Genomic DNA, 27372 nt, shown 5'->3' with positions numbered 1-27372 from the left:
TAAAATTATCGTGGCAATTTATTTAACCATAAAAGCTAGAAGCCAATTAGCCTGAAAATGTACATCGAAATTTTTTTCTCTCATCTTTTAAATAACTGAGACCAAGTCTTTCCTGAGGCTAATAACACGACCAGTAAAGCTTATCATACTTTTTAATGCTTATTAAGGGGATAGTCACCACTCAATGTCATGAAAATACAGTCACTGAAGTTCCATGTACTCTTTTAAATCTTTTACTGTTTGTAAGACATATTACTAACCTATATTCCACAGGGCGTTTGACCAGGGGTTCTCTTTGGGTTGAAATGTGCAAGAGAAGGATTGAGTAGGCCTAATTTTGCATATTCTGCATTGAACGTCCTATGCTGCCTCCCTCCAGAGCCACCTCAGTGAGAGTCATATTTCTTAACATGGAAAGCACTGCTTCTCTAACTGGCACCAGCCAAGGCCGGAGAAGTCAACCTCGGGGCCTTTGGGGAGGATTGTTAGACCCTAAATTCTGGGTGGACGGTTTGCGCTAGGCTCAAAAGATTTCTTACATGGAAGTTACAAATTAACTTGAACCTGCCAATAATTTCAATCTGTTCTAAAATAAATGAACATCGGACTGTGAATTACCCTCTGTCCATTCACACCACAGAAACCAGGCTCATTAACTGGTTGATATCAAGAGGTAATATACAAGGCAGTGTGAGACACTTCGGGTTGTACCTATAACCGTCACCTGCCCACAGATGCTTCTTGAATCTGTGTCTCCTAGGTTATAGTCTTCCAGCTTGGCTTAAATAAAACTCTTTTATATTCCTATTATAAATTGTTTATTGATTATTTTCATCAAAGGGGGGTGGGGTGGAGAAGGAAATGGCAACCTTTTACCGTGCTATTGAATGGTTTGCCTTGGAAATGAACAGAGATCATTCTATTGTGTTTGAGATTGTATCCAAGTACTGCATTTCGGACTCTTTTGTTGACCATGATGGCTACTCCATTTCTTCTAAGGGATTCCTACCCATAGTAGTAGATATAATGGTCATCTGAGTTAAATTCACCCATTCCAGTCCATTTTAGTTCGCTGATTCCTAGGATGTCGACGTTCACTCTTGCCATCTCCTGTTTGACCACTTCCAATTTGCCTTGATTCATGGACCTAACATTCCAGGTTCCTATGCAATATTGCTCTTTACAGCATCAGACCTTGCTTCCATCACCAGTCACATCCACAACTGGGTGTTGTTTTTGCTTTGGCTCCATCCCTTCATTCTTTCTGGAGTTATTTGTCCACTGATCTCCAGTAGCATATTGGGCACCTACCGACCTGGGGAGTTCCTCTTTCAGTGTCCTATCTTTTTGCCTTTTCAAACTGTTCTCAAGGTTCTCAAGGTGAGAATACTGAAGTGGTATAATAATAAGTGGTATAAAAAGAAAATTAGAAGTTAAAAAAATACTCAGATAAAAATATTTACTTGTAAAGCATTGCAGACAGCTTCGATAAAATATTCAGAGATGCACATTCTTTAATGCACAAAGCTTGTTTATCTGAGTTCAAACACATTTAATAATTCACACCCAGTTATACTGAGTATAATAACTGCCAATAACCATGACATTACATAGTTACCTATGTAACTATGGGGCTTCTCAGGTGGTGCTATTGGTAAAGAACCTGCCAGCCAATGCAGGAGACATAAGAAATGTGGGTTCAATCCCTGGGTCGGCAAGATCTCCTGAAGGATAGCATGGCAACCCATTCCAGCATTCTTGCCTGGGGAATCCCATGGACAGAGGAGCCTGGTGGGCTACAGTCTGTAGGGTCACAAAGAGTTGGACACAACTGAAGCCACTTACACACACATTCACACATCTAACTATATATATGTGTGTATATATATGTATATGTGTGTGTATATAATAACTACATGACTATTGTTAAGGGAAAGTTCCTTAGTATTAATGAATATTTAAATTCAAAAATAAGATTTTTCTTCACATGAATCTTCACATTTTAAGTCGGTAGAGTGCCCTAGATTTAAGGTAACAAATCCGTGTTCAGTATGAAAGGAGATTGTTGATTAACACAGGGGAGTGGGGCAGAGAGAAAAAAGTGGAAGTTAAAAAAATACTCAGATAAAAATATTTACTTGCAAAGGATTGCAGACAGCTTCGATAAAATATTCAGAGATGCACATTCTTTCATCTAACGCACAAAGCTTGTTTATCTGAGTTCAAACACATTTAATAATTCACATCCAGTTATACTGAGTATAATAAATGTTCAGACAACATTTATGGATGGAAACTAGTTAAAGGCAAACTGAGGTGCCTCTGATCACTGCCCCCATGGTCCAGGCTGAGCTTGGAGCAAAGTGGGCCAGGGTGAGGGTCTCTTCAGAAAGCCCTTGCTGGAGCCGCATGCACCATGTACCCAAGATGCTCAGGCTTCACCAAGGCCCCGCTCTGAAAGGGCAGCTTGTGCAGCATGTGTGCAAAGTAAATTCCCTTCGCCTTGACTTTCCCTTTCTGCTTGCATAACAGCTTGTTATTAAAAGCCTTATTCCCTAGTAGAACATGTCGATTTTTTCTACTTGCATGACTCCGTAATTAAGTCAGTTTCATAATAACAGATGGGAATTTAGCTTTCTAGCTCCAAAGTAGGATCAGTGAAGGCTGGAACGTGGCCTGGAGAAAAACCTATAACTTTTTATCCAATCCAAAATAAACACTCATTCTGTCATCCAAAATCACACACACACACAAACCCAAGTATGCTCAAATAACGAAAACTCCTTTAGAATATTGTACAAGGGTATTTTTAATGACCTGAAATAGTGAAATTACGTGCTTTCTATTGTCAGCATAAATATTTTCATTGCTCTGTGTCAGTTATGTTCAGGGTTTAATAGTAACATTTGTTCATTCTTTCATTCATTTGTTCAAATGTAGGAGGGTCTTGAGAAATAAGGCATTTCTGTAAGATGGAGCAGGATGAGTAAGCAGCATTAAATCAAATATAAAGTTTAGTTCCTTAGTCTCACTGGCTGCATTCAGCAGGTGTGTACTGGAGACACATGTGCAGAACTTTTCCATCATCACAGGAGGACCTGCCCATAGACTCTGTACCTGTACAGGATGCAGAGATCATTAAACTCACCTCACGCACCACCAGGATCAACTGGAATAAACAGTTTGTAACTGTTTGTAAGCCCAGAACATGGCCTAAAGAATCATCAGTGACCTGGTCAGTAAATTCTGCTAAATACCCATAACAATACAGTACAGAATGTTGAGAAATGAATTACTGTCGTATTGACGCATGCTCTTCAAAATTCTCCGTGTGAAGAACAAATATCACTTTACAGAAACATCGTTAGTCATCATATTCATTTGGTTCATGTTTTGGGTGAGTTTGTTTAATTCCAGGGGGAAGTGGGAGCGATTTGGGGGAAGATGGTTTTGTGTGTGTGTGTGTGTGTGTGTGTGTGTGTTTTAAGCCATGCAGCTTGTGGGATCTTAATTCCCTGACCAGAGATTGAACCAGGACAGGGCAGTGGGAGCTCTGAGTCCTAACCACTGGACCACCAGGTAATTCCCAGGCTTTTGTCTCTTTGAGGTGGCTTGTACATAGAATTGTTGAACTGAGCCAAAACGCAAGAGGAATCTCTCTTTTTTATTGCTAATGTGTCTCTATCCAGTAATGCCTTTGGAACAGAGATAAAGGACTTTCTCTAAAACCCCAGTAAAGTCAAGGGTCACTCAGGGTTAGGGTCCTAATTGATTGAGCCCCTTATCTTCAGTTTTCTGAGCCTCCTGCCAGCCCCAGAATCCTGAGCCCAGACAAAGATAAAATCCTTGAATGACATCTTCTCTGGGTAAACTCAGAAATCATTTGGAAACAAGTCATAGTGATTATAATGGTTATGAAATCCTACCTTTCTGACAAGGAGTTACAATCTCTCCAGACAGAGCTACATTCAAGCACGTGAATTTCCCTAGACAATATTTTACTCCTCACAGCCTCTGTCACATATGATTGTACAGGCTGGGCACCGCACAAGGAGGGGATACATCGCATATTGGGTATCACAGATTTGGTGCTTATCAGTTCAGTCAGTTCAGTTCAGTCGCTCAGTCGTGTATGACTCTTTGTGACCATATGAACCACAGCACACCAGGCCTCCCTGTCCATCACCAACTCCCAGAGTCCACCCAAACCCATGTCCATTGAGTCGGTGATGCCCCAACCATCTCATCCTCTGTCATCCCCTTCTCCTCCTGACTTCAATCTTTCCCAGCATCAGGGTCTTTTCAAATGAGTCAGCTGTTCACATCAGGTGGCCAAAGTTTCAATGCTTCAGCTTCAACATCAGTCCTTCCAATGAAGAACTTCCAATAAAGGAGATCAGTTTAGGATGATCTCCTTTAGGATGGACTGGTTGGATCTCCTTGCAGTCCAAGGGACTCTCAAGAGTCTTCTCCAACACCACAGTTCAAAAGCATCAGTTCTTCGGCACTCAGCTTTCTTTATAGTCCAACTCTCACATCCATACATGACCACTGGAAAAACCATAGCCTTGACTAGATGGACCTTTGTTGACAAAGTAATGTCTCTGCTTTTTAATACGCTGTCTAGGAGAAGGAAATGGCAACCCTCTCCAGTGTTCTTGCCTAGAGAATCCCAGGGATGGGGGAGCCTGGTGGGCTGCTGTCTATGGGGTTGCACAGAGTCAGACACAACTGAAGCGAATTAGCAGCAGCAGCAACAGCAGGTTGGTCATAACTTTCCTTCCAAGGAACAAGCATCTTTTAATTTCATGGCTGCAATCACCATCTGCAGTGATTTTGGAGCCCAAAAAAATAAAGTCAGCCACTGTTTCCACTGTTTCCCCATCTATTTGCCACGAAGTGATGGGACTGGATGCCATGATCTTCGTTTTCTGAATGTTGAGCTTTAAGCCAACTTTTTCACTCTCCTCTTTTACTTTCATCAAGAGGCTCTTTAGTTCTTCACTTTCTGCCATAGGGTGGTGTCATCTGCATATCTGAGGTTATTGTTATTTCTCCTGGCAATCTTGATTCCAGCTTGTGCTTCATCCAGCCCAGCATTTCTCATGATGTACTCTGTATATAAGTTAAATAAGCAGGAAATATAATAATAATAAAATGACTTCCCAGAAGATGGCAATAAAGTATCTTGTTCTAAAAAATCAATATAGTATGATAATTTTAAGCAGATGGGAATATAGTGTCCTGAGGAGGAAGTGCCTTTTTCTCACTTACACAAAGGTGTGAAATAGCTCATTACTTGCTCTTAGTTCAGTCGCTCAGTCGTGTCCGACTCTTTGCAACCCCATGAATCGCAGCACACCAGGCCTCCCTGGCCATCACCAACTCCCAGAGTTCACTCAGACTCACGTCCATCGAGTCAGTGATGCCATCCAGCCATCTCATCCTCTGTCGGCCCCTTCTCCTCCTGCCCCCAATCCCTCCCAGCATCAGAGTCTTTTCCAATGAGTCAGCTCTTCGCATGAGGTGGCCAAAGTACTGGAGTTTCAGCTTTCGCATCATTCCTTCCAAAGAAGTCCCAGGGCTGATCTCCTTTAGGATGGACTGGTTGGATCTCATTTCAGTCCAAGGGCCTCTCAAGAGTCTTCTCCAACACCACAGTTCAAAAGCATCAATTCTTTGGTACTCAGCCTTCTTCACAGTCCAACTCTCACATCCATACATGACCACAGGAAAAACCACAGCCTTGACTAGATGGACCTTTGCTGGCAAAGTAATGTCTCTGCTTTTGAATATGCTATCTAGGTTGGACATAACTTTCCTTCCAAGGAGTAAGCATCTTTTAATTTCATGGCTGCAGTCACCATCTGCAGTGATTTTGGAGCCCAAAAAAATAAAGTCTGACACTGTTTCCACTGTTCCCCATCTATTTCCCATGAAGTGATGGGACCAGATGCCATGATCTTCGTTTTCTGAATGTTGAGCTTTAAGCCAACTTTTTCACTCTCTTGTGCTTCTTCCAGTCCAGCGTTTCTCATGATGTACTCTGCATAGAAGTTAAATAAGCAGGGTGACAATATACAGCCTTGATGTACTCCTTTTCCTATTTGGAACCAGTCTGTTGTTCCATGTCCACTTCTAACTGTTGCTTCCTGACCTGCATACAAATTTCTCAAGAGGCAGATCAGGTGGTCTGGTATTCCCATCTCTTGAAGAATTTTCCACAGTTTATTGTGATCCACACAGTCAAAGGCTTTGGCATAGTCAGTAAAGCAGAAATAGATGTTTTTCTGGAACTCTCTTGCTTTTTCCATGATCCAGCACATGTTGGCAATTTGATCTCTGGTTCCTCTGCCTTTTCTAAAACCAGCTTGAACATCTGGAAGTTCACGGTTCACGTATTGCTGAAGCCTGGCTTGGAGAATTTTGAGCATTACTTTACTAGTGTGTGAGATGAGTGCAATTGTGCGGTAGTTTGAGCATTCTTTGGCATTGCCTTTCTTTGGGATTGGAATGAAAACTGACCTTTTCCAGTCCTGTGGCCACTGGTGAGTTTTCCAAATTTGCTGGCATATTGAGGGCAGCACTTTCACAGCATCATCTTTCAGGATTTGAAATAGCTCAAGGTCCTGTATAAAGTCAGCCCTCTATTATTGGTGAAAATGAACTAATGCAGCTTAATAGGTGGAGAAAAGGAAAAAGAATTATCTAGGGTATATTTTGAAATTCTAGCTTCTAAAATGTTGACTCCTTGTTAAGATAACTGTTTCAATATATTACACGTGCTATATAGTATGGATAATATAGCATAGTTTAAGCTTTCCTAGGCCTCATGGGACCATGGGTATAAATGTGATTTATGGAAATAGAGAGGAATCTTTAATTTTGAGGTACTTTTTTTTGCAAGGATCTTGCAATTCCTTTGGATGTTCCTGGAGACTGTTCCTGAGGTTATATAGAGTTGAAATTCAAATTTCAAATCTTTTGAGAAACACTGTTCAATCTTAGGATAAATATAAAACTCAGGGCAGCTTAACTGGAAAGAAAAGTTCTGATCCAAGATTCTCAGTATCTCCCTCAGCCTCTGGGAGTCCTGGGCGCTCTGTTGGGGTGAGGGTAGAATGACTTCCCAGCTCTGCAAGGAGGCTCCGAGGGCCATGGGGAGAGTACACAGCAGACCTGCCATGGAGAACTGTGTGGACACACGTCAGCTGACACTGCCTGTGTTTTAAAAGGCATTACGTCAATGAATACAGTAACCACCTTCAGAGTGAGCTCTTATCGTGCCCATTCTACTGGGGAAGAAACTAAGTTTTGGACTTCCCTGGTGGTCCAGTGGTCTGAACATAGGACTCCATGTTCTCACTGCCGAGGGCACAGGTTCAATCCCTGGTCAGTGAAGCAATATCCCACAAGCCACACAGTGTGGCAAAAAAAGAAAAAGAAATTAAGTTTTGAGGAATGAATGAACTGGTCCAGATCACACAGTATGGAATGGAGAATCTGAGATGGAAGCCCTTGCAGGCCAACTCTGGAGCCCCAACAGCTGACTGTGAGCCTTTCTGATGCTGACCTGTAACTGTGGTCTTCATAGCAAGATGTTACATTGGGAATTACAGCCAGTACTCTAAGACATCAGACATCAGATTTTTAAAGGTGAATTGCTAACTAACCCTAATCCTCACCACAGATCACTTTTTCCAGAGTAAGCTGTCAGGAGAGTTTAGATCTGTGGTTCCCTAACTAGCCTTGGGGTAAAGGATGGGAGCTGGACTCAAAGGAGGCGGAGGAGGGATGATGGGGGTGGGGGTGAGAAGCCATTTGTGCTCTTCTACCTGCCACGAGGACTGTGGGTGGACAGAGGGAAAAGTGGACAGAAAGAGACCACTCAGAGAACCGAGAGTTGGGAGATAGAGGAAGAGTATTTAACTCCTTTTGAACTGCAGTATTGGAGAAGACTCTTGAGAGTCCCTTGGACTGCAAGGAGATCCAACCAGTCCATCCTAAAGGAGATCAGTCCTGGGTGTTCATTGGAAGGACTGATGTTGAAGCTGAAACTCCAATACTTTGGCCACCTGATGTGAAGAGGTGACTCATTGGAAAAGACCCTGATGCTGGGAAAGATTGAAGTCAGGAGGAGAAGGGGATGGCAGAGGGTGAGATGGTTGGATGGCATCACCAACATGATGGACATGAGTTTGAGTAAACTCCGGGAGTTGGTGATGGACAGGGAGGCCTGGCGTGCTGCAGTCCATGGGGTCACAAAGAGTTGGACACAACTGAGTGACTGAACTGAACTGAACTGATTTGACTCCTGCTGGGGAATCTAAGGAGCTAGGAAAAAGTCACGGATTGAATAGAAGCCAGGAGATGGCTGTTACGTTGGAGTCCAACGTGGCCCAAGTTGGGGAGATAGGGTGCTCCGTGGCTGCGGAGCAGGAGGACCCCCTAGGAGCAGTGGGGCTCCCCTCATCCCCCAGGCCCATCTGCTCTCCCTGTATTACTGAAGGCAAGTGAGGCCAAACAATTCCACACGGCTGGAGCTTGTAGCAGACAAGGTTCATTATGGGGCAAAGCAAGGAGAAGGTGGTGGTGACGGGGGCCAACTATGGAGCCTGCATGCCACAACCAGAGAGTCTGTGCCCTGCAACAAAGATCCCGCATGACACAACTAAGACCTGACACAGCCAAATAAATAAATACATATTAAAAAGAAAAAAAGAGTATGTGCTTAGTAAGGAGAAAAAGAGGTATGGTTCTTAACCTTAAGTTTACAATTTAATTGAAGACTAAACATTAAGCTGACCCTAACACAGTGGCTCTTATGATAGAAACTTAGTGAATGAATGACTCAGTGGACCAAAAGGTGCTTGCAGAAAGTTCAGATGCTTTAGGAAAAGGGCAGTCACCCATCATCCGGTCGAGTAGTCACAGCTTCAGAGAGGAAGTGGGGCTTGGCTATTTAAAAGAAGACAAATTTTCGGGTAATTTGTGGTGAAGGCAGCATAGGAGCTGGGGCCTCATTATAAATTCATGTGAGAGCTATGTGAGGGGTTCCCTGGTGGCTCAGCTGGTAAAGAATCTGCCTGCGATGCAGGAGACATGGGTTGGATCCCTGGGTCGGGGAAGATCCCTTGGAGAAAGAAATGGAAACCTACTCTAGTCTTCTGTATTCTCCATTCCAGTATGGAGAATCCCATGGACAGAGGAGCCTGGTGGGCTACAGTCCATAGGGTCAAAAGAGGCCGACAGGACTGAGCAACTAAGCCCCCATGCATAGTTATTTCAACATTTAAAGCCTTATCTTGGGGACATCTTTGCTGTGTCACTTTTTTTCTTAAGTGAGTTGAATGCCTTTTAAAATGCTGACCCATACCTTGTGAAATTGCTCTGGCTCTGACATTCCTCTTACCGTTTGGGCTGGGGAAGACAGAGGAAGGGCCCTGCCGGTCAGGGTCACGCGTTTCCGCTGGAGCGCTGCCTTGACCTGGATGGCTGGCGTTGCCCCCTTTGGTGCTGCGCGGACAGCATGGTCACAGGCACGTGCGGCCAGTTCCTCCGCTCTGTTTCCGAAAAGAGCCCGGGGCAGCGCGGGGACACTTCCTCCTCCTGGAAGATAGACCAGCTCGACCTCTGGGAGGGGGGGTTCCAGGCCTTCCAGTGTGGTGGACACCCTCTCCCGCCCCCCAGCCCTCCTGTCTGCCGTCCCAGGGCTCCCCGGCCTCGGCCTCCTCTGTGGAGAAAGGCGGGTCTTCCTCGAAACCGACGACAGTGTGAACCCAGCAGTGGGGCCTGAGCTCGTGCACCCGGACGTGGTGCTAAGACTTTACACGGGAAAGGAATTCCAGGGGTAAATTTGGGGGTTCCTTTAGCGGTCGCGCCTTGTCCTGGTCTGGAGGTGTTCCCCTCCTTGTGCACGGACTTTGGGGGTTCAGTAGGGAACTGACCAAAACAAAGTGAGTCACTACAGTCCGAAGGGGTAGCTCTCCCACCGGGCTCCCATCCACGTGACGCTCCCAGCACCTCCTCCGTGCGCGCTCCGGGGAGAGGGAGGAGAGTGCTCCGCACGCCCGATGGTCTCAGCCGCTCCCCCCACCCCGCCCAGTCCTAAGCTCCCCGCCCGCCCCGCCCACAGCCCCGCTGGCCCCGCGGCCCCGCAGCCCCGCCCGGAGCCCTGCGCGCCCGCGGGGCGTGGAGAGGTGGAGGCTCCGCCCGCGCCCCACCCACGGGCCAGGCCCCGGGGCCCTGTCGCGGCCGCGGGGCGGGCGGAGCCAGTGCCCGGGTGGCGCGCGCCGCAGCTGTCTCCTCGGGCACCGCGCGGCCCATGGCGTCCCCAGGGTCCTCGGCGCCCGGCGGGGTGGCGGTGGTCGGCAGGTGAGGGCTCGAACCAGCGTGCCCGGGAGGGTAGCAGGTGGGCGCGGTTGTCATCGCCCGGGGGGCTGGCGGCGCGGCTCCGATGACCCCAGCGCGCCTCCCCAGGACTGGGCCGGCCCGGGCTACGGCGGGGGGCGCAGCTCTGTTCGGGCCCCGCGGCAGCCCGGTTGCTGCGCGATGCGGTTGCGGGCGGAGTTGGGTGATGCGGGCCGGGCGGGGACGGTGGCAGTGGGCGCTGCGAGCGGACTCAGGGCTGTCGGGCCGCGGATCCGCACAGGTGTGTTGTCTCCTTTCCCGTCCGAGGGATGGGCGCGCAGAGGAGAGGCGGGGCCGCGATCTGGGTCAGGCGGGCGCGGGCGCAGCGGGAGGGTCTCGTGCGCTCGGGCCTGAGGCTGTCGCTGGGCGACCCCGCCTGGCCGGGGAGGGGTGGGGACCCACTGCGCGATCCGGATCCAGATTCACGCCTCCTGCATGGCGAGGGCGCCCTATCCCCAGGGCATCCGGGTTCTCTGGGACTTGGGTGTCGGGTTAGCCCCTCAAGTCCCATGCACGGTTTCCTGGTTGGTGCTCCATCCTCTTTTAAAACTCCTGCAGTTTTCATTTTTTAAAGAAGGCGTCCACGTGCACCTTTCCGTTGGTAAGCTGGCATAGCGAAATACCCACTGGTCGGTACTTCTTGTTGGTCATCAGGCACACCTTCTGGGAGGCTCGGTGTCGGGTTGCGCTGCCAAGGGGCTGGCCTGCCTGACCAGTCACAGCGCGTCCTAAGAATAAGTCGTGTCCGGGCACCTCGTTGAAGCCCCTTCGAGGAAGGGGTCAGGGTGCTTTCTGTCAGCTTCCCTTGCAGGGAGCAGTGGCCTTACCTGTGCCCGTGTGCTTTCCAGGCACAAGGGCTACTGGCTGCCTCCTGAAGGGATATAAAATATAGAAGAAAGTGCACTTTGTCCTGGGCGTGGTGACCTTGCTTGCTTTGCAGCCTTTGTCACGGTCAAGTGTGTATCAACCACAGGCTGAGACTGGCCTGCTTGCTGGCACCCAACAGTGTTCAGTGGAGTCTAGAGTTGACTGTACAGGGGACCCTTGGATCACTGGCAGGTGGAGGGTACCCACCTGTCCATTCCCACCAGAGAAGCTAGGGTAATTTACCATCGGTTCCTCTGCATCGGTGGTACCCAACTGCAGATCCCAAGTTTTGTAGGATTTACCATTTTAAAAAGCCTGCTTCTAGGTGGGCCCTGGGAGTCCAGCTCCTGTTGTTCCAGGGTCCACTATGCCCTTCTCCAGCTCTGATTGTTGTGCAAAGGAGCCGTGCTCTGGGAGTCAGTTTATTTCCAATTCCCCAGGGGAGGCTGACAAGGAATTAAGTTGACTGACTGCAAGAAATTGCAGAAAGTGAAGAGGAACTAAAGATTCTCTTGATGAAAGTGAAAGGAGAGTGAAAAAGTTAGCTTAAACTCAACATTCAAAAAACTAAAATCATGGCATCTGGTCCCATCACTTCATGGCAAATAGATGGGGTAACAGTGGAAACAGTGACGGACTTTTATTTTTTTGGTCTCCAAAATCACTGCAGATGATGACTGCAGCCATGAAATTAAAAACGCTTTCTCCTTGGAAGAAAAGCTATGACCAACCTAGACAGCATACTAAAAAGCAGAGACGTTACTTTGCCAACAAAGGTCCATCTAGCCAAGGCTATGGTTTTTTCCAGTAGTCGTGTATGGATGTGCGAGTTGGACTGTGAAGAAGGCTGAGTGCCAAAGAATTGATGCTTTTGAACTGTGGTATTGGAGAAGACTCTTGAGAGTCCCCTGGACTGCAAGGAGATCCAACCAGTCCATCCTAAAGGAAATCAGTCCTGAATATTCATTGGAAGGACTGATGTTGAAGCTGAAACTCCAATACTTTGGTCACCTGATGCAGAGAATTGACTCATTTGAAAAGACCCTGATCCTGGGAAAGATTGAAGGCACAAGGAGAAGGGGCCGACAGAGGATGAGATGGTTGGATGGCATCACCGACTCGATGGACATGAGTTTGAGTAAGCTCTTGGAGTTGGTGATGGACGGGGAGGCCTGGCGTGGTGCAGTCCCTAGGGTGACAAAGAGTCAGACATAACTGAGCGACTGAACTGACTGACTGAACCTCTCACACCTTTAACACCTCAGGAAGCAGCCATCTCCACTTCTGTGGTGGCCCTGCTTCCCTTCCTTTCTCCCGCCCCCCTCCCTCTCCCCTCCTGTCCCCTCTGTCCCCTTTCTCTCTCCTGTCTCCCCTCCTGTACCTCTTGTCTTTCTCTCTCTCAACCCTATAGGTGACTGGGAAGTGTGAATTAACTGCTAAAACCTGATAAAGTTTTTGTATTTCATTCTTGGATTTCAACAAAACAATACAGGGGCCCGGGTTCCACCCTTGGTCAGGGAACCGGATCTTGCATGCCTCAACTAATACCTGGTGCAGTCAAATACATAATGAAATATATATATATATATAATAGCATCCCCTTGTGGGATTGTTTTCAGATTAATAGAGGTAAGATGTGTATAGTTTTAATATCATCATCTTGAATGCTGGTGGTGGTAGGAAAAACTGAGGAGGCGGGGGAGATGCTGTCTCTTTTCTCTAGGTCCAGAACTCCGCCAACACTGATCAGTTGGGGGTCCCTGGTGTGTAGACGCCCTGCCCCTCCCTGCTTCCCCCCGGGTCTGGAGGGCACTGCAGTGAGGACCCAGGACCTCTTGTGTGGAAGCAACATTTTAAGTGGATACCTGCTGTCAAAACATGGAGTTGTAAGCCATCAGGTGTTTCAGTAACAGGACGCTGTGTGCTCTGACACTGGGCTGGCACAGAGTGGCTCCACTTTCCAGCTGACCTGCGCCTCTGCCTTCTTTCCCTGCAGCGGGCTCATCGGGCGGAGCTGGGCCATGCTGTTCGCCAGCGCGGGCTTCAGGGTCAAACTGTTCGACATCGAGCCTCGGCAGGTGACGGAGGCGCTGGTCAGCCTCAGGTGAGTACCCTGAGCATGCGGAGGCCCTGCGGCCTCAACCCGTCTGTTCGAGCCCTTGAGGCTGGGGTCCTCCTTCTCCTGTGGGGTCGTGGCCTCGGAGCCAGTGAAGCCAGGCTGAGCGAGATGTGGATCCACCCCACAGCAGGGGCTCAGACTGTGAGGACGGACTTCCGGGGGTAGAGATGTGCGAGGGGGCTGGAGGAATCCAGTGTAGACCCTCGACTTGCGGCCCAAGTGAGTGAGCCGGTGAACGGTTCTGTGCCACATGCCCAGGAGCTGCACCTCCCCTGGGGGCACAGAGGTCCTAAGGTCCTCAGGTGTGTTCTTACCTGTTGCTCTGTATGGCAGGACTGGGATTAACTGGGATAAGTGTTGTCTGAGGTGTGAGAGTGTGCCTACTTAGCAGATGCTGGGCGTTGAGCTCACAGAGGGTGGCGTTTTAGGGACCACCTCAGGAACAAAAAGAATAAGAACCAAAGGAAAAAGGCTGAGACAGGGAGACCAAAGACAGAAGGACAAACTAATTCACAGGTTGCCCCTGCTATGTATGATGCCATCACTGATCATGGCTCTGATCATCTCAGGCCTTGTCAGGTAGTTACTCTCCTGGTTGGGGGCATAGCTGTGCGCATTGATTTGAATGTACATTTTGTGTAACAGAAGATGCTGTATATCATTGGCTCTTTGAGAAGACAAATGTACAGTGCATGATGTCAGGCTCTAGGCCTCGAGAAATTACATACCTTAGGCCAACTTTGTTGTGTAGCAGATAAGAACCCAAACCCCAGAGAAGTAAAGTTGCTTCTTACTAGAGTAACAGGTAGCTGGTGACTAGGTGAAACAGCTTTCAAATTGTGATGCTGGAAACTTCTGAAAGTCCCTCGGACGGCAAGGAGATCAAACCTGTCAATCCTAAAGGAAATCAGTCCTGAATATTCACTGGAAGGAGTGATGCTGAAGCTGAAGCTCCAGTATGTTGGCCATCTGATGTGAAGAGCCAACTCACTGGAAAGACTCTGATGCTGGGAAAGATCGAAGGCAGGAGGAGAAGGGGACAACAGAGGATAAGATGGTTGGATGGCATCACCAACACAATGGACAGGAGTTTGAGCAAACTCTGGGAGATAGTCAAGGACAGGGAAGCCTGGTGTGCTGCAGTCCATGGGGTCGTGAAGAGTCAGACACAACTAACTGAGCGACTGAACAACAACCGATGAAACATCAATTGAAAGAAACAAAAAGCAAAAAATGAAACAACCACCATAAAGCTAAACACTCCCCAATGCTTTGTTCTGTGCCATTAGTGAAGGAGGGGGACTTGGCGCACAGACCTCTGTTTCCAGGCACGTGCCACTCACCAGGGACACGTGGATAAACAAGACAGAGCTAGTCCTACACATCAGGACAAGTTCAGCCTGGTGATCCTACTATATGAATTCTCATAGTGACCCCCACAAGGCAAGACCTCATGTGGCTGCAAAGCCTAAAATACTACAATGTGGCTCTTTACAAAAGATTCTCAACCCACATGTTTAAAAGTTGAGATTCTGGTCTCCACTCCTGATGTGTGGGCTTTCCCAAACCAAGCTGTTCTCTGACCCCAGTGTGTGTCCTGCAACTCAGCTCAGCCCTGAGACAGCATCATGTCCGGCAGGTGGGGGTTTCCATCCCACAGGGCTGCCCCACCCCTCACACTTCAGACTCCAGCTCAGTCCAGTTGTCATCTGTGCTCCCAACCTACTGGCTGTGGTTCCTACCATCCCTTCTTGGGTTTGCTTTACTGGCTAGAGTGGCTCCCAGGCTCAGGAGACCAATTACCCAGTGGATTACTGGTTTTTTACAAATGGAATTAGGGCTACTGCAACCAAGCAACTCAAGCTTGGGACTTGAACCCATGGTCTTTTAACTGAAATCACACACCTGGTTTCAAGACTTAAGAAGCTCAGGTTCTTTATGTCTCCTTGAGAATTCAGTGAGAGACAAAGCGATAGGAAATTGGATTTATTTAGAGAGAAACACGCTTCACAGACAGAGTGCGGGCCATCTCAGAAGGTGAGAGCCACCCCAGGGTAGAGCGTTGTTAGCTTTCATGTGCTCAGTTGTGTCTGACTCTTTGCAACCCCACGGTCTGTAGCCCGCCAGGCTCCTCTGTCTGTGGAATTCTCTAGGCAAGAATACTGGAGCCCGTTGCCATTTCCTTCTCTAGGGGATCTTCTGGACCCAAGGATCAAACTCTGGTCTCCTGCATTGCAGGCAGATTCTTTACTACTGCAACACCTTACATATTTTATAGGGGTGGGTAATTTCATAGGCTAATGAGTGGGAGGAGTATTCCAGCTCTTTTGGGGAAGGGATGGGGACTGTCATGGTGCCTGGGGGTGTGTCACTTAACATGCTGATGTGTTAGAGTGATTGCCTGCAATGTGGGAGACCCGGGTTTGATCCCTGGGTTGGGAAGATCCCCTGGAGAAGGGAAAGGCTACCTACTCCAGTATTCTGGCCAGGAGAATTCCATGGACTGTATAGTCCATGGGGTTGCAAAGAGGCAGACACAACTGAGTGACTGACTTTCACACACTGAGGCTCAAGGTCTAGTGGAAGTCAACTTCCCTGCCATCTTGGACCCGTTTGGTTTGGTTCTTATCTGTTTATGTTGTGTCCTCGGGCTGTGTCATTGTTTTAAAGGTTGTGCCCTTCCCTCCTGTTTCACTTCCAATCAACAGCAGGATGAAGAAATACACAGGAGACATGTGGGAGGCAGGGAGCTTTCCTGCCCTCTGGTGTCCCCCCTCCCTGAATATCCACCTGTTCAACCTGGAGGCTCTCTGAACTCCCTTTTTGGGTTTTTTGGTGGCTCTGACACTTAGACACTGTTGATTAAATAACTGGTGATTGTACTCAGCTCCAGCTCCTCTCCCTCTCCTGAGGTCAGGGGCAGGACTTCAAGTGCTGGCCCTGAAATTACTGGGTTGGTGACACAAGCAACCAGCCCTGTCCTGAGGTGCTTTCAAAAGTCACCTCATTAACATAACAAAAGACACTCCCCTGCACAGGATGTTCCAAGGAGTTTTAGGAGCTCTGTGTCAGCTCTTTGAACACCAGTTCAAAGATGTATGTCACAACATCCCTATAGTAATAAATGCGAAGATGAAAATATTAATATTAACACATTTTGTGGTAGTTTATCCCTATTGTTTAGTCACTAAGTTGTGTCCGACTCTGGGACCCCATGGACTATAGCTCGCCTGTCCATGGGATTCTCCAGACACGAACACTGGAGTGGGTTGCCACTTCTTTCTCTAGGGGATCTCTCTGAGCCAGGGATCAAACCCACGTCTCTTTCATTACTGCTGAGCCACCAGGTTTATCACTGTAGACGTGGAGAAATGGTCCTTTCTTTGCTTCTAGGTTCTTTGGGTGATCTGAGAATTAAACTGATGTAAGGAAGATTGCCTGGAAAATCCCATGGACGGAGGAGCCTGGAAGGCTGCAGTCCATGGGGTCGCTGAGGGTTGGACACGACTGAGCGACTTCACTTTCACTTTTTACTTTCATGCATTGGAGAAGGAAATGGCAACCCACTCCAGTGTTCTTGCCTGGAGAATCCCAGGGATGGGGGAGCCTGGTGGGTTGCACAGAGTCGGACACGACTGAAGTGACTTAGCAGCAGCAGCAGCAAGGCAGATTAATAGGAGAAAAACAAATGTTATTCTATGTGGATGGGAGCCCCATGAAGCAGCGGGGGTCCATAATGAAGCAAGGGGCTGAAGCTTCTGTAAGGCCTGGTGGGTGGAGGGGCAGTCAGGATGTGGGGAGGCGGAGGAGGCCTTTCCTAGGAGGGAGAGGAGACCTGGCCTGCTGTGTGGTGTTTCTTGGGTGAAACACTCTTCTGACCCGGGCCCCCCCACCCCCGAAGTATAAACATAGGCAGTTGAAGGCAAGTTTAGGAGAAGCTCCTGAACCTGCTGGGTTTTGATTGCCTTTAGGTCAGAACAGTCCTTGTGCCACGGTGGCATCTTTTGGGGTGAAAAAACCCACTCCCCTTCATTGCCTTGTGTGTTTGGTGATCTCTGAGCTCGCATGCATTGGCTCTAATCTGTGGAAACCCAGGGCCTTCACGGGTCCTGGTGGATGCCCCGCGGGGGGTTTTCTCGGCCACCCACCTGTTTGGGGACAGACTGGGGTCTGACATTGTCTCCTTCACACCTGACCTAGGGTCTCAGGCCCAGGTTCCCCTACATGTACCCTCAGGGCAACCCTGCCTTTTGCTGGTTTCAGTTCTTTCATTTTTTGTTGATAAATATTTTCTAATGAAACAACTCCTTTTTAATTTCTAGGTTTTCTCTTTTTAAAATTGTTATTCAGTCGCTCAGTAATGTCTGACTCTTTGCGACTGCATGGACTGCAGCATGCCAGGCTTTCCTGTCCTTCATGGTCTCCCAGAGTTTGCTCAGACTCATGTCCATTGAGTCAGTGATGCCATCCAACCATCTCATACTCTGTTGGCCTTCTCCTCCTGCCTTCAATCTTTCCCAGCATCAGGGTGTTTTCCAGTGAGTCAGTTCTTGACAAAGTATTGGAGCTTCAGCTTCAGGTGGCCAAAGTATTGGCGCTTCAGCTTCAGCATCAGTCCTTCCAGTGAATATTCAGGACTGATTTCCTTTAGGATTGACTGGTTTGATCTCCTTGCTGTACAAGGGACTCTCAAGAGTCTTCTTGAACACCACAGTCCAAAAGCATCAACTCTTTGGTGCTTAGCCTTCTTTATGGTCCAGCTCTCACATCTGTACATGATTATTGGAGAAACCATAGCTTTGACATATGGACATTTGTTGGCAAAGTAACATCTCTGCTTTTTAATAAGCTGTCTAGGTTTGTCATGAATTTTCTTCCTAGCTGTGGAGTTCATATAATTTTCACACGTCACAAAGTACTCCCAAACATTTAAAAATGTAAAAATCACCCTTATCTCTCAAGCTACAGGGCAATAGTGGACTCTGTTTGCTGACTGACGTGCTTTTCATTTCCGTTATAGTTTCACCTCATGTTGTAGATCCAATTCCACTGCACCTGTAACCAAGAGAAAACTAAGATCCCTAATTGAAAAGTTCTTTGTCCTATCTCTTCGGGTATTTATAGTGATAGACTTTATTGTTTAAGTGTATCATGAAAGAGTTTGGCCACTTTTTAAAGTCCTTTCAGGCATCAAGGAGAACATTGGGAAATTGTAAATAAAGTTTTCTTTTTCTTAGGCTAGATTAAAGGCTTTCTTATAATATTTTCCTACTACTTTGTTTAATTAAGAGCTAATATTTTAAGTATTATTGGTGGCCAGTTAAATTGAGCTTTTGGATATCAGCCTAAGATTTTTGAACCAAGGAACAAACAAGCAACACCCCTTCCAAAAATCAGTTAGCAGCCTTATTTAGGAAAAGCAAATGTCCTGAATTATGTGTCTTTCCTCATGAGTGGCTTTCTTTCTAGACCCAGCCCTCTCCCCCAACCACGTGTAAGCTGACTGCATTTTAATGTGCAGAACTGGTTGTGCTTCTCTGGCAGGAAGCTGGATTTCAGGGTATCTCATGACACCTCTGCTCAAGTTTTTGCTGGCGAAGCCGCCAGGAGGATCAACTGTGAGTCGTATCTCCTCACCCTCCTTATAGGGGGGAGGTACACTCAATTTTAGGTCTTATGACTTGTGTAAGGCCACCTACATCCTTTTTTTTTTTTTTAATTAGGGAACTAAAAGATCTTAGATGCCACAACTAAGATGTGGTCTTAAATGCCATAACTAAGACCCAGCACAGCCAAATAAATAAATATTTTTAAAAAGAAGAAGCAGCAGCAGCATAAACAGTGTATCTTCCTGACTAGATTGAATTGACTGGTGTTTGAGGCGAATGGACACATGTATATGTGTGGCGGAGTCTCTTTGCTGTCCACCTAATCTTTTTCTAACAGAGTGGGAAAACGAGTCTCTTAAAACCTCAAGTATTCAAACTCATAACAGAAAGGGAACTTGACCTTGGAAAAGCCTATTAGCAGATGCTTCGCTGGTTGGCTTTTGTTCTCGGGCAAATGCTCAATGCTTGGCCTGTGTTAGGGCTCAAGAATTTGAGAGGGTGGTTGTATTTCAAGAAGAAAAACACAGGTCAAATAAACAAAGTTGAAATGTGGACTCAGATTGGGAGTGTTTTGTTTCTCATGACTTGTGTTCAGTTTCATTTCCATGTGGTGACACGCCAGGCTCACCTCTCGGGACCAGGACCCCAGCCTGAGTCATGGTGACATCTGAGTGACAGCCCCACGTGGGGGCGGAGGGCCAGCTGCCCGTCTGCCTGGAGCCCTGGCTGAAATCGCCATCTTTGGGTGAACTCTGCTCGTGTCTCAACTGCCATCTCTGTCATGTGGAGATGGTCATTCTGAACTTGAGTCACTGAAAATGGATCTGCTTTTCCACATGGACATGGATTTAGTAGACCAGCAGAAGTGGTCTCTGAAAACTGGGTGGCTGCCCTGGGCTCTGTTGCTTCGGTAGCTGAACTTCCTATCCCGACAGCTGGGTCTCTGACTCGGTTAACTCGCCACCCAGATCTGTGCATTTGCTTCAACAGCTTGAACCTGGATTTGATCTGGATTCCTCTGGACTGGTCTGGTTTGAAGCTGCCTTTTAGTTGTCCATGTAGCTTTGGTTAGAATAACTGAGGTTAATAGATCACAGAATGGCCTCCCATGGCTCCCATCCAAGTCTTGCTACAGTCACTGAAAAATGTATGCAATCTGGGTGTAACCATAAGAATCATGCACAAGACATTCATGGAGAAATTTTTTTTAATTTAATTAATTAACTTTTATTTTTTGCCGTGCTGGGTCTTCGTTGCACCACAGGCTTTTCCCTAGTTGTGGTGAGTGGAGGCTGCTCTCTAGTTGCGGTGTGCGGGCTTCTCACCATGGCGGCTTCTCTTGTTTCGGGCACTCTAGGTGCACGGGCTCAGTAGTGGTGGTTCCCAGGCTCAAGAGCACAGGCTCAGTAGTTGTGGTGCACGGGCTTAGTTGTCCCATAGCATGTGAGATCTTCCTGCACCAGGGATCCAACCCAAGTCTCCTTCATTGGCAGGCAGATTCTTTATCACTGAGTCACCAGGGAAACCATGACCGAGAGATTTTTTTCAGCTGTGTGAAGGCCAGTAAAGAAGAAATAAGTTAGCGGGCAGGAGCCTGTCTGCAGGGATGTAACCAGGACGGTGCAGGGCAGCGGGTGACTGGACCTCCCTGGGCTGAGAAGTTCCCAAGTGACCTGAGTGCTGTTGCCAGAAGCTAACTCCAAGGGGCCGTGGGTTCCGTGGGTCGTTGAACCTCACATATCTGTGTGTTCACAGGTCATGCTGTCCCTTGGCTGTCACTAGGACAGTCCAAATGATTGCTTCACGTCACTTATTGACTCTTCCCAAACAGGAATGGTTTCCCCTTCTCTGATTTGTGAAAGTTGTTATTGTTGTTCAGTCACTAAGTCAGGTCCGACTCTTTTCGATCCCATGGACTACAGCATGCCAGGCTACCCTGTCCTTCACCATTTCCTAGAATTTGCTCAAACTCATGCCCATTGAGTAGGTGATGCCATCCAACCATCTCATCCTCTGTTGCCCCCTTCTCCTCCTGCCTTCAATCTTTCCCAGGATCAGGGTCTTTTCCAATGAATCAGTTCTTTGTATCAGGTGGCCAAAGTACTGGAGCTTCAGCTTCAGCCTCAGTCCTTCCAGTGAATATTCAGGGATTGATTTCCTTTAGGATTGACTGGTTGGATCTTGCTGCATCAGTTCTTCAGTGCTCAGCCTTCTTTATGGTCCGACTCTCACGTATGCTAATTATATACTTAAAACCGGGGAGAAGCCAGAGTACTTTGACTGTCTCTGGCTGGTAGGGTGAGGAGTGACTGCTCTTGGGTTCAGGGAGTCACCCCGACGTCCCCGTCCTGTGGGCTCCAGGCATGTGGACACATGTGTTCCCTGGGTGGGAGGGCTGTGAAGGCTCACACAGGATTAAGTAGGGTGTGGACACAGGAATGTGATTTCTGGTCGCTTCTCCCTGTGAGGTTTCCCTCGGGCAGTGGGTCTGGGCACGCAGATCCCCAGGTCTCCGGTGGCACAGATGGAGGGATGGTCTGCCTGCAGCGCACTGGCCTTTGTCTGCCTCTGGGGAGGTTTTCAGGTTGAGGTGTCCGAGGCACGGGCCGGTCACCCGTGTGAGTAAGTGGTGTGTTGGGGGGTGCAGCCGTTGGCAGACTGGGGACCGGGCCCTGTGCTGTCAAGCAGAAGTCTTCTCTGCGACCCCATGGACTGCAGCACGCCAGGCCTCCCAGTCCATCACCATCTCCCGAAGCTTTTTCAGACTCATGTCCATCGAGTTGGTGATGCCATCCAACCATCTCATCCTCTGTCGGCCCCTTCTCCTGCTTTCAATCTTTCCCAGCATCAGGGTTTTTTCCAATGAGTCAGTTCTTCTCATCAGGTGACTAAAGTATTGGAGCTTCAGCTTACTGGCCAAACTGATCACATGAACCACAGCTTTGTCTAACTGGATGAAACTATGAGCCATGCCGTGTAGGCCACCCAAGATAGATGGGTCATAATGGAGAGTTCTGACAAAATGTGGTCCTCTGGAGAAGGGAATGGCAAACCACTTCAGTATTCTTGCCTTGAGAACCCCATGAACAGTATGAAAAAGCAGGTCTGGAGCTCCTGTTTTTAATAAAAACTTGATATTCTGCCTCTTCCCCCCCCCCCCACTTCAAAGACATTAAAAAATGGTAAAAATGAGATGAATGAATGAAAAAAGTGTCCACACAGTGTTCCACAGTGTATGGATGTGAGAGTTGGAATGAGAAGAAAGCTGAGCGCCAAAGAATTGATGCTTTTGAACTCTGGTGTTGGAGAAGACCCAGGAGAGTCCCTTGGACTGCAAGGAGATCCAACCAGTCCATCCTAAAGGAGATCAGTCCTGGGTATTCTTTGGAAGGACTGATGCTGAAGCTGAAACTCCAGTACTTTGGCCACCTCATGAGAAGAGTTGACTCATTGGAAAAGCCCCTGATGCTGGGAGGGATTGGGGGCAGGAGGAGAAGGGGACGATAGAGGATGAGATGGCTGGATGGCATCACCAACTCGATGGACATGAGTTTGGGTGAACTCCAGGAGTTGGTGATGGACAGGAAGGCCTGGCGTGCTGTGATTCATGGGGTCGCAGAGTCCAACACCACTGAGCGACTCAACTGAACTGAACTGATCTTTTGCGTCCTGGGCGGTGCTCCACTGCCCTCTAGAGGTGAAACTGGTGCACTGCAGTCACCTGACGAGGTGGTAGCCTATGAGGCCCAGAAGCTGGCTGAGCATCTCACCTTTCCCAGGTATTTATGTTTGTTCCCTGCAAAGCTTGATGCAGAAGTTCTAGAATACTCAGTGTAAAATATTGGAACTAGTGGAACTAGTGTTTTGTGTTTTTTTTGGCTAATATCCAAATCATTTCAGTTCAGTTCAGTCGCTCAGTCGTGTCCGACTCTTTGCAACCCCATGAATTGCAGCACACCAGGCCTCTCTGTCCATCACCAACTCCCGGAGTTCACTCAAACTCATGTCCATCGAGTCGGTGATGCCATCCAGCCATCTCATCCTCTGTCGTCCCCTTCTCCTCCTGCCCCCAATTCCTCCCAACATCAGAGTCTTTTCCAATGAGTCAACTCTTCGCATGAGGTGGCCAAAGTATTGGAGTTTCAGCATCAGTCCTTCCAAAGAATACCCAGGACTGATCTCCTTCAGAATGGACTGGTTGAATCGCCTTGCAGTCCAAGGGACTCTCAAGAGTCTTCTCCAACACACAGATCAAAAGCATCAATTCTTCGGCGCTCAGCTTTCTTCACAGTCCAACTCTCACATCCATACATGACTACTGGAAAAACCATAGCCTTGACTAGATGAACCTTTGTTGGCAAAGTAATGTCTCTGCTTTTGAATATGCTATCTAGGTTGGTCATAACTTTCCTTCCAAGGAATAAGCGTCTTTTAATTTCATGGCTGCAGTCACCATCTGCAGTGATTTTGGAACCCCAAAAAATAAAGTCTGACACTATTTCCACTGTTTCCCCATCTATTTCCCATGAAGTGATGACACCAGATGCCATGACCTTAGTTTTCTGAATGTTGAGCTTTAAGCCAACTTTTACACTCTCCACTTTCACTTTCATCAAGAGGCTTTTTAGTTCCTTTTCACTTTCTGCCATAAGGGTTGTATCATCTGCATATCTGAGGTTATTGATCTTTCTCCCGCCTATCTTGATTCCAGATTGTGCTTCATCCAGCCCAGCGTTTCTCATGATGTACTCTGCATAGAAGTTAAATAAGCAGGGTGACAATATACAGCCTTGACATACTCCTTTCCTATTTGGAACCAGTCTGTTGTTCCATGTCCAGTTCTAACTGTTGCTTCCTGACCTGCATACAGGTTTCTCAAGAGGCAGGTCAGGTGATCTGGTATTCCCATCTCTTTCAGAATTTTCCACAGTTTATTATGATCCACACAGTCAAAGGCTTTGGCATAGTCAATAAAGCAGAACTAGATGTTTTTATGGAACTCTCTTCCTTTTTCCATGATCCAGCGGATGTTGGCAATGTGATCTCTGGTTCCTCTCCCTTTTCTAAAACCAGCTTGAACATCTGGAAGTTCATGGTTCACGTATTGCTGAAGCCTGGCTTGGAGAATTTTGAGCATTACTTTACTAGCGTGTGAGATGAGTGCAGTTGTGCAGTAGTTTGAGCATTCTTTGGCATTGGAATGAAAACTGACCTTTTCCAGTCCTGTGGCCACTGCTGAGTTTTCCGGATTTGCTGGCATATTGAGTGCAGCACTTTCACAGCATCATCTTTCAGGATTTGAAATAGCTCAACTGGAATTCCATCACCTCCACTAGCTTTGTTCGTAGTGATGCTTTCTAAGGCCCACTTGACTTCACATTCCAGGGTGTCTGGCTCTAGGTCAGTGATCACACCATCGTGATTATCTGGGTCGTGAAGATCCTTTTTGTACAGTTCTGTGTATTCTTGCCACCTCTTCTTAATATCTTCTGCTTCTCTTAGGTCCATACCATTTCTGTCCTTTATCGAGCCCATCTTTGCATGAAATGTTCCCTTGGTATCTCTAATTTTCTTGAAGAGATCTCTAGTCTTTCCCATTCTGTTGTTTTCCTCTATTTCTTTGCATTGATCACTGAGGAAAGCTTTCTTATCTTTTCTTGCTATTCTTTGGAACTCTGCATTCAGATGCTTATATCTTTCCTTTTATCCTTTGCTTTTTGCTTTTCTTTTCACAGCTATTTGTAAGGCCTTCCCAGACAGCCATTTTGCCTTTTTTTTTTTAATTTTTTTTTTTTTCATTTTGCTTTTCGCATTTCTTTTCCATGGGGATGGTCTTGCTCCCTGTCTCCTGTACAATGTCACGAACCTCATTCCATAGTTCATCAGGCACTCTATCTATCAGATCTAGGCCCTTAAATCTATTTCACACTTCCACTGTATAATCATAAGGAATTTGATTTAGGTCATACCTGAATGGTCTAGTGGTTTTCCCTACTTTCTTCAATTTAAGTCTGAATTTGGCAATAAGGAGTTCATGGTCTGAACCACAGTCAGCTCCCGGTCTTGTTTTTGTTGACTGTGTAGAGCTTCTCCATCTTTGGGTGCAAAGAATATAATCAATCTGATTTCAGTGTTGACCATCTTGTGATGTCCATGTGTAGAGTCTTCTCTTGTGTGGTTGAAAGAGGGTGTTTGCTATGACCAGTGTGTTCTCTTGGCAAAACTGTATTAGTCTTTGCCCTGCTTCATTCCGTATTCCAAGGCCAAATTTGTCTGTTACCCTAGGTGTTTCTTGACTTCCTACTTTTGCATTCCAGTCCCCTATAATGAAAAGGACATCTTTTTTGGGTGTTAGTTCTAAAAGGTCTTGTAGGTCTTCATAGAACCGTTCAACTTCAGCTTCTTCAGCATTACTGGTTGGGGCATAGACTTGGATTACTGTGATATTGAATGGTTTGCCTTGGAAACTAACAGAGATCATTCTGTCGTTTTTGAGATTGCATCCAAGTACTGCATTTCAGACTCTTTTGTTGACCATGATGGCTACTCCATTTCTTCTAAGGGATTCCTGCCCGCAGTAGTAGATATAATGGTCATCTGAGTTAAATTCACCCATTCCAGTCCATTTTAGTTTGCTGATTCCTAGGATGTCGACGTTCACTCTTGCCATCTCCTGTTTGACCACTTCCAATTTGCCTTGATTCATGGACCTAACATTCCAGGTTCCTATGCAATATTGCTCTTTACAGCATCGGACCTTGCTTCTATCACCAGTCACACCCACAACTGGGTATTGTATATGACAAAAACCTTAGAGTTTGTCTCTCCTTAAAAAAAGAAATTTAACCCCAAGTCCTCCTTGGTGTGATGGCTTGTGATGGCTTGTGATGGCTTCTTCACCCAGCTATCTGGTATCAGGAGAGGCCACACCCGCCTAAGGGATCCTGGACTCCTCTTTGCCATGAAGCTGTTTTTGGTTGAAGATAATAAGAAATCTGTATTTCAGCGCATCTTTCTAGTGTTTTTTTTTTTTTTTTTCCTCACAGTAACAATAGCAAAAGAGTTTCCCTTCCTCTATTTGTGGCTAAAACAAAAAGTTTGAAATGCACAGCTTTAAGGAAGAAACAGGACAAAGGAGCCGGCTGACCCAAGTGGGCCCTGGCGTCCCAGGAATGCCGAGCAGGGACCCCACGGGTGCCTGGGCTCAGGGGTGACCTGCAGACCCTTGACCCAGGCCTGTCCCTCCCAGTCAGTGTTCCCACACTCAGCTATGCCACAGCCTGGCCTTTCTTATAGCCCCCAGCCCAGTGACCTGAGACCCAGACCCTCAGGTCACCAGCCATGCTTGAGCCGTCGCCCCATCCCAGGGCCTCCCCAACCTTGGCTGACACCCTCCGCCCCTGAGCGCAAACCCAGCTTGCTGTCAAGAACTCCAACAGCTTAATGATAAACCTGCAGCCTAAAACTATGTAAGAGTAACTGAGTCACTGGCACAGGAATCCAGACAATGTTCTGGAGCCTGTGTGTGTTTGCTCGTCTGTGTATTTAACATGTCCTGAGTTATAGGCAGGACACACTGCACCGTCTGCCAGGCCGAGATGGGAATGTGGGCCCAGCTCAGGAGTCTTCACCCTGCCTGGTCCATATCTCCAGGCACCTGCTCTCAGCCCTCTCCCCAGAGGCACTGAACTGAGGCCCAAGAAGCCCTGCTTTCTGCTTCTATGTCCCACAGGCATTGTTGGGGGGCAGGGGGAGGAGGCTGTGCCTCGAGGTATTGGAATCTTAGTTCCCTGCTGCTGCTGCTAAGTCACTTAAGTTGTGTCCGACTCTGTGCGACCCCATAGACGGCAGCCCACCAAGCTCCCCTGTCCCTGGGATCCTCCAGGCAAGAACACTGGAGTGGGTTGCCATCACCTGTACCCCTGGCAGTGGTTAAGCTCGGTCTTAAGCACTGAGAAGTCCCCTATCTTAATAACTGTTGTGTCCATTTTGGCAGTATTAAGTACATTCATAGTATTGTACAACCATCCATCCACACAACTCTTGTCCTCTTGAAAAACTGAAACACTGTCCCCATTGAAGAACGACTCCCCTCCCACAACCCCCATTCTCTCTGTCTCTGTGGATTCTGTCACTACAGGTCCCTCATATAAGTGGAATCACATGGAATCTGTCCCTTTGTGATGGCTTATTTCAGTCAGCATCATGTCCTTAAGGTTCATCTGTGGAGTAGCAGGTGTCAGAATTCCCTTCCCTTTTAAGGCTGAGTAACATTACAGTAGCAGCAGCAGCATTACATTGTCACTGCGACAAAAGTCTGTGTAGTCAAAGCTATGCTTTTTCAGTAGTCACATACAGATGTGGGAG

The 27372-nt window shown here is 47.4% G+C and overlaps 2 protein-coding genes across 2 annotated transcripts in view; one reads left to right on the top strand and one right to left on the bottom strand.

Annotated features, from left to right (window-relative positions):
* Positions 1–2791: 2791 nt before the first annotated feature.
* LOC102407301 lies at positions 2792–10326 on the bottom strand. Its single transcript, XM_044926885.1, has 3 exons — positions 10130–10326; positions 9377–9824; positions 2792–3117 (listed from the first exon to the last, which is right to left on the bottom strand). Exons 1-3 carry the CDS (start codon positions 10324–10326, stop codon positions 2923–2925), a joined length of 840 nt encoding a protein of 279 aa, XP_044782820.1. The 3' UTR covers positions 2792–2922.
* The window catches only part of CRYL1 (crystallin lambda 1), a 57412-nt gene continuing 40256 nt past the window's right edge, over positions 10217–27372 (top strand). Inside the window, exons 1-2 of the mRNA XM_006073239.4 lie at positions 10217–10374; positions 13274–13381. Of these exons, the coding sequence (XP_006073301.1) occupies positions 10325–10374; positions 13274–13381 (158 nt within the window). The 5' untranslated portion in view covers positions 10217–10324. The remainder of the gene's footprint in view (positions 10375–13273; positions 13382–27372) is intronic.

The sequence above is a fragment of the Bubalus bubalis genome, chromosome 13 (genome assembly GCF_019923935.1).
Source record: "Bubalus bubalis isolate 160015118507 breed Murrah chromosome 13, NDDB_SH_1, whole genome shotgun sequence".
In the NCBI taxonomy this organism is placed as follows: Eukaryota; Metazoa; Chordata; class Mammalia; order Artiodactyla; family Bovidae; genus Bubalus; species Bubalus bubalis.
This window is presented reverse-complemented; position numbering and strand designations above follow the sequence as displayed.

Bases quoted from the DNA above. Each gene is read 5' to 3' on its own strand.
- LOC102407301 (XM_044926885.1), bottom strand. From the start codon at position 10,326: ATGGGCCGCGCGGTGCCCGAGGAGACAGCTGCGGCGCGCGCCACCCGG. The intron at 9,825-10,129 runs GCGGGGCGGGCG...TCCCGTGTAAAG, and splicing joins CGGGGCCAGCGGGGCTGTGG to TCTTAGCACCACGTCCGGGT. The intron at 3,118-9,376 runs GTATGGGTCAGC...CATCCTGTACAG, and splicing joins AGCCAGAGCAATTTCACAAG to GTACAGAGTCTATGGGCAGG.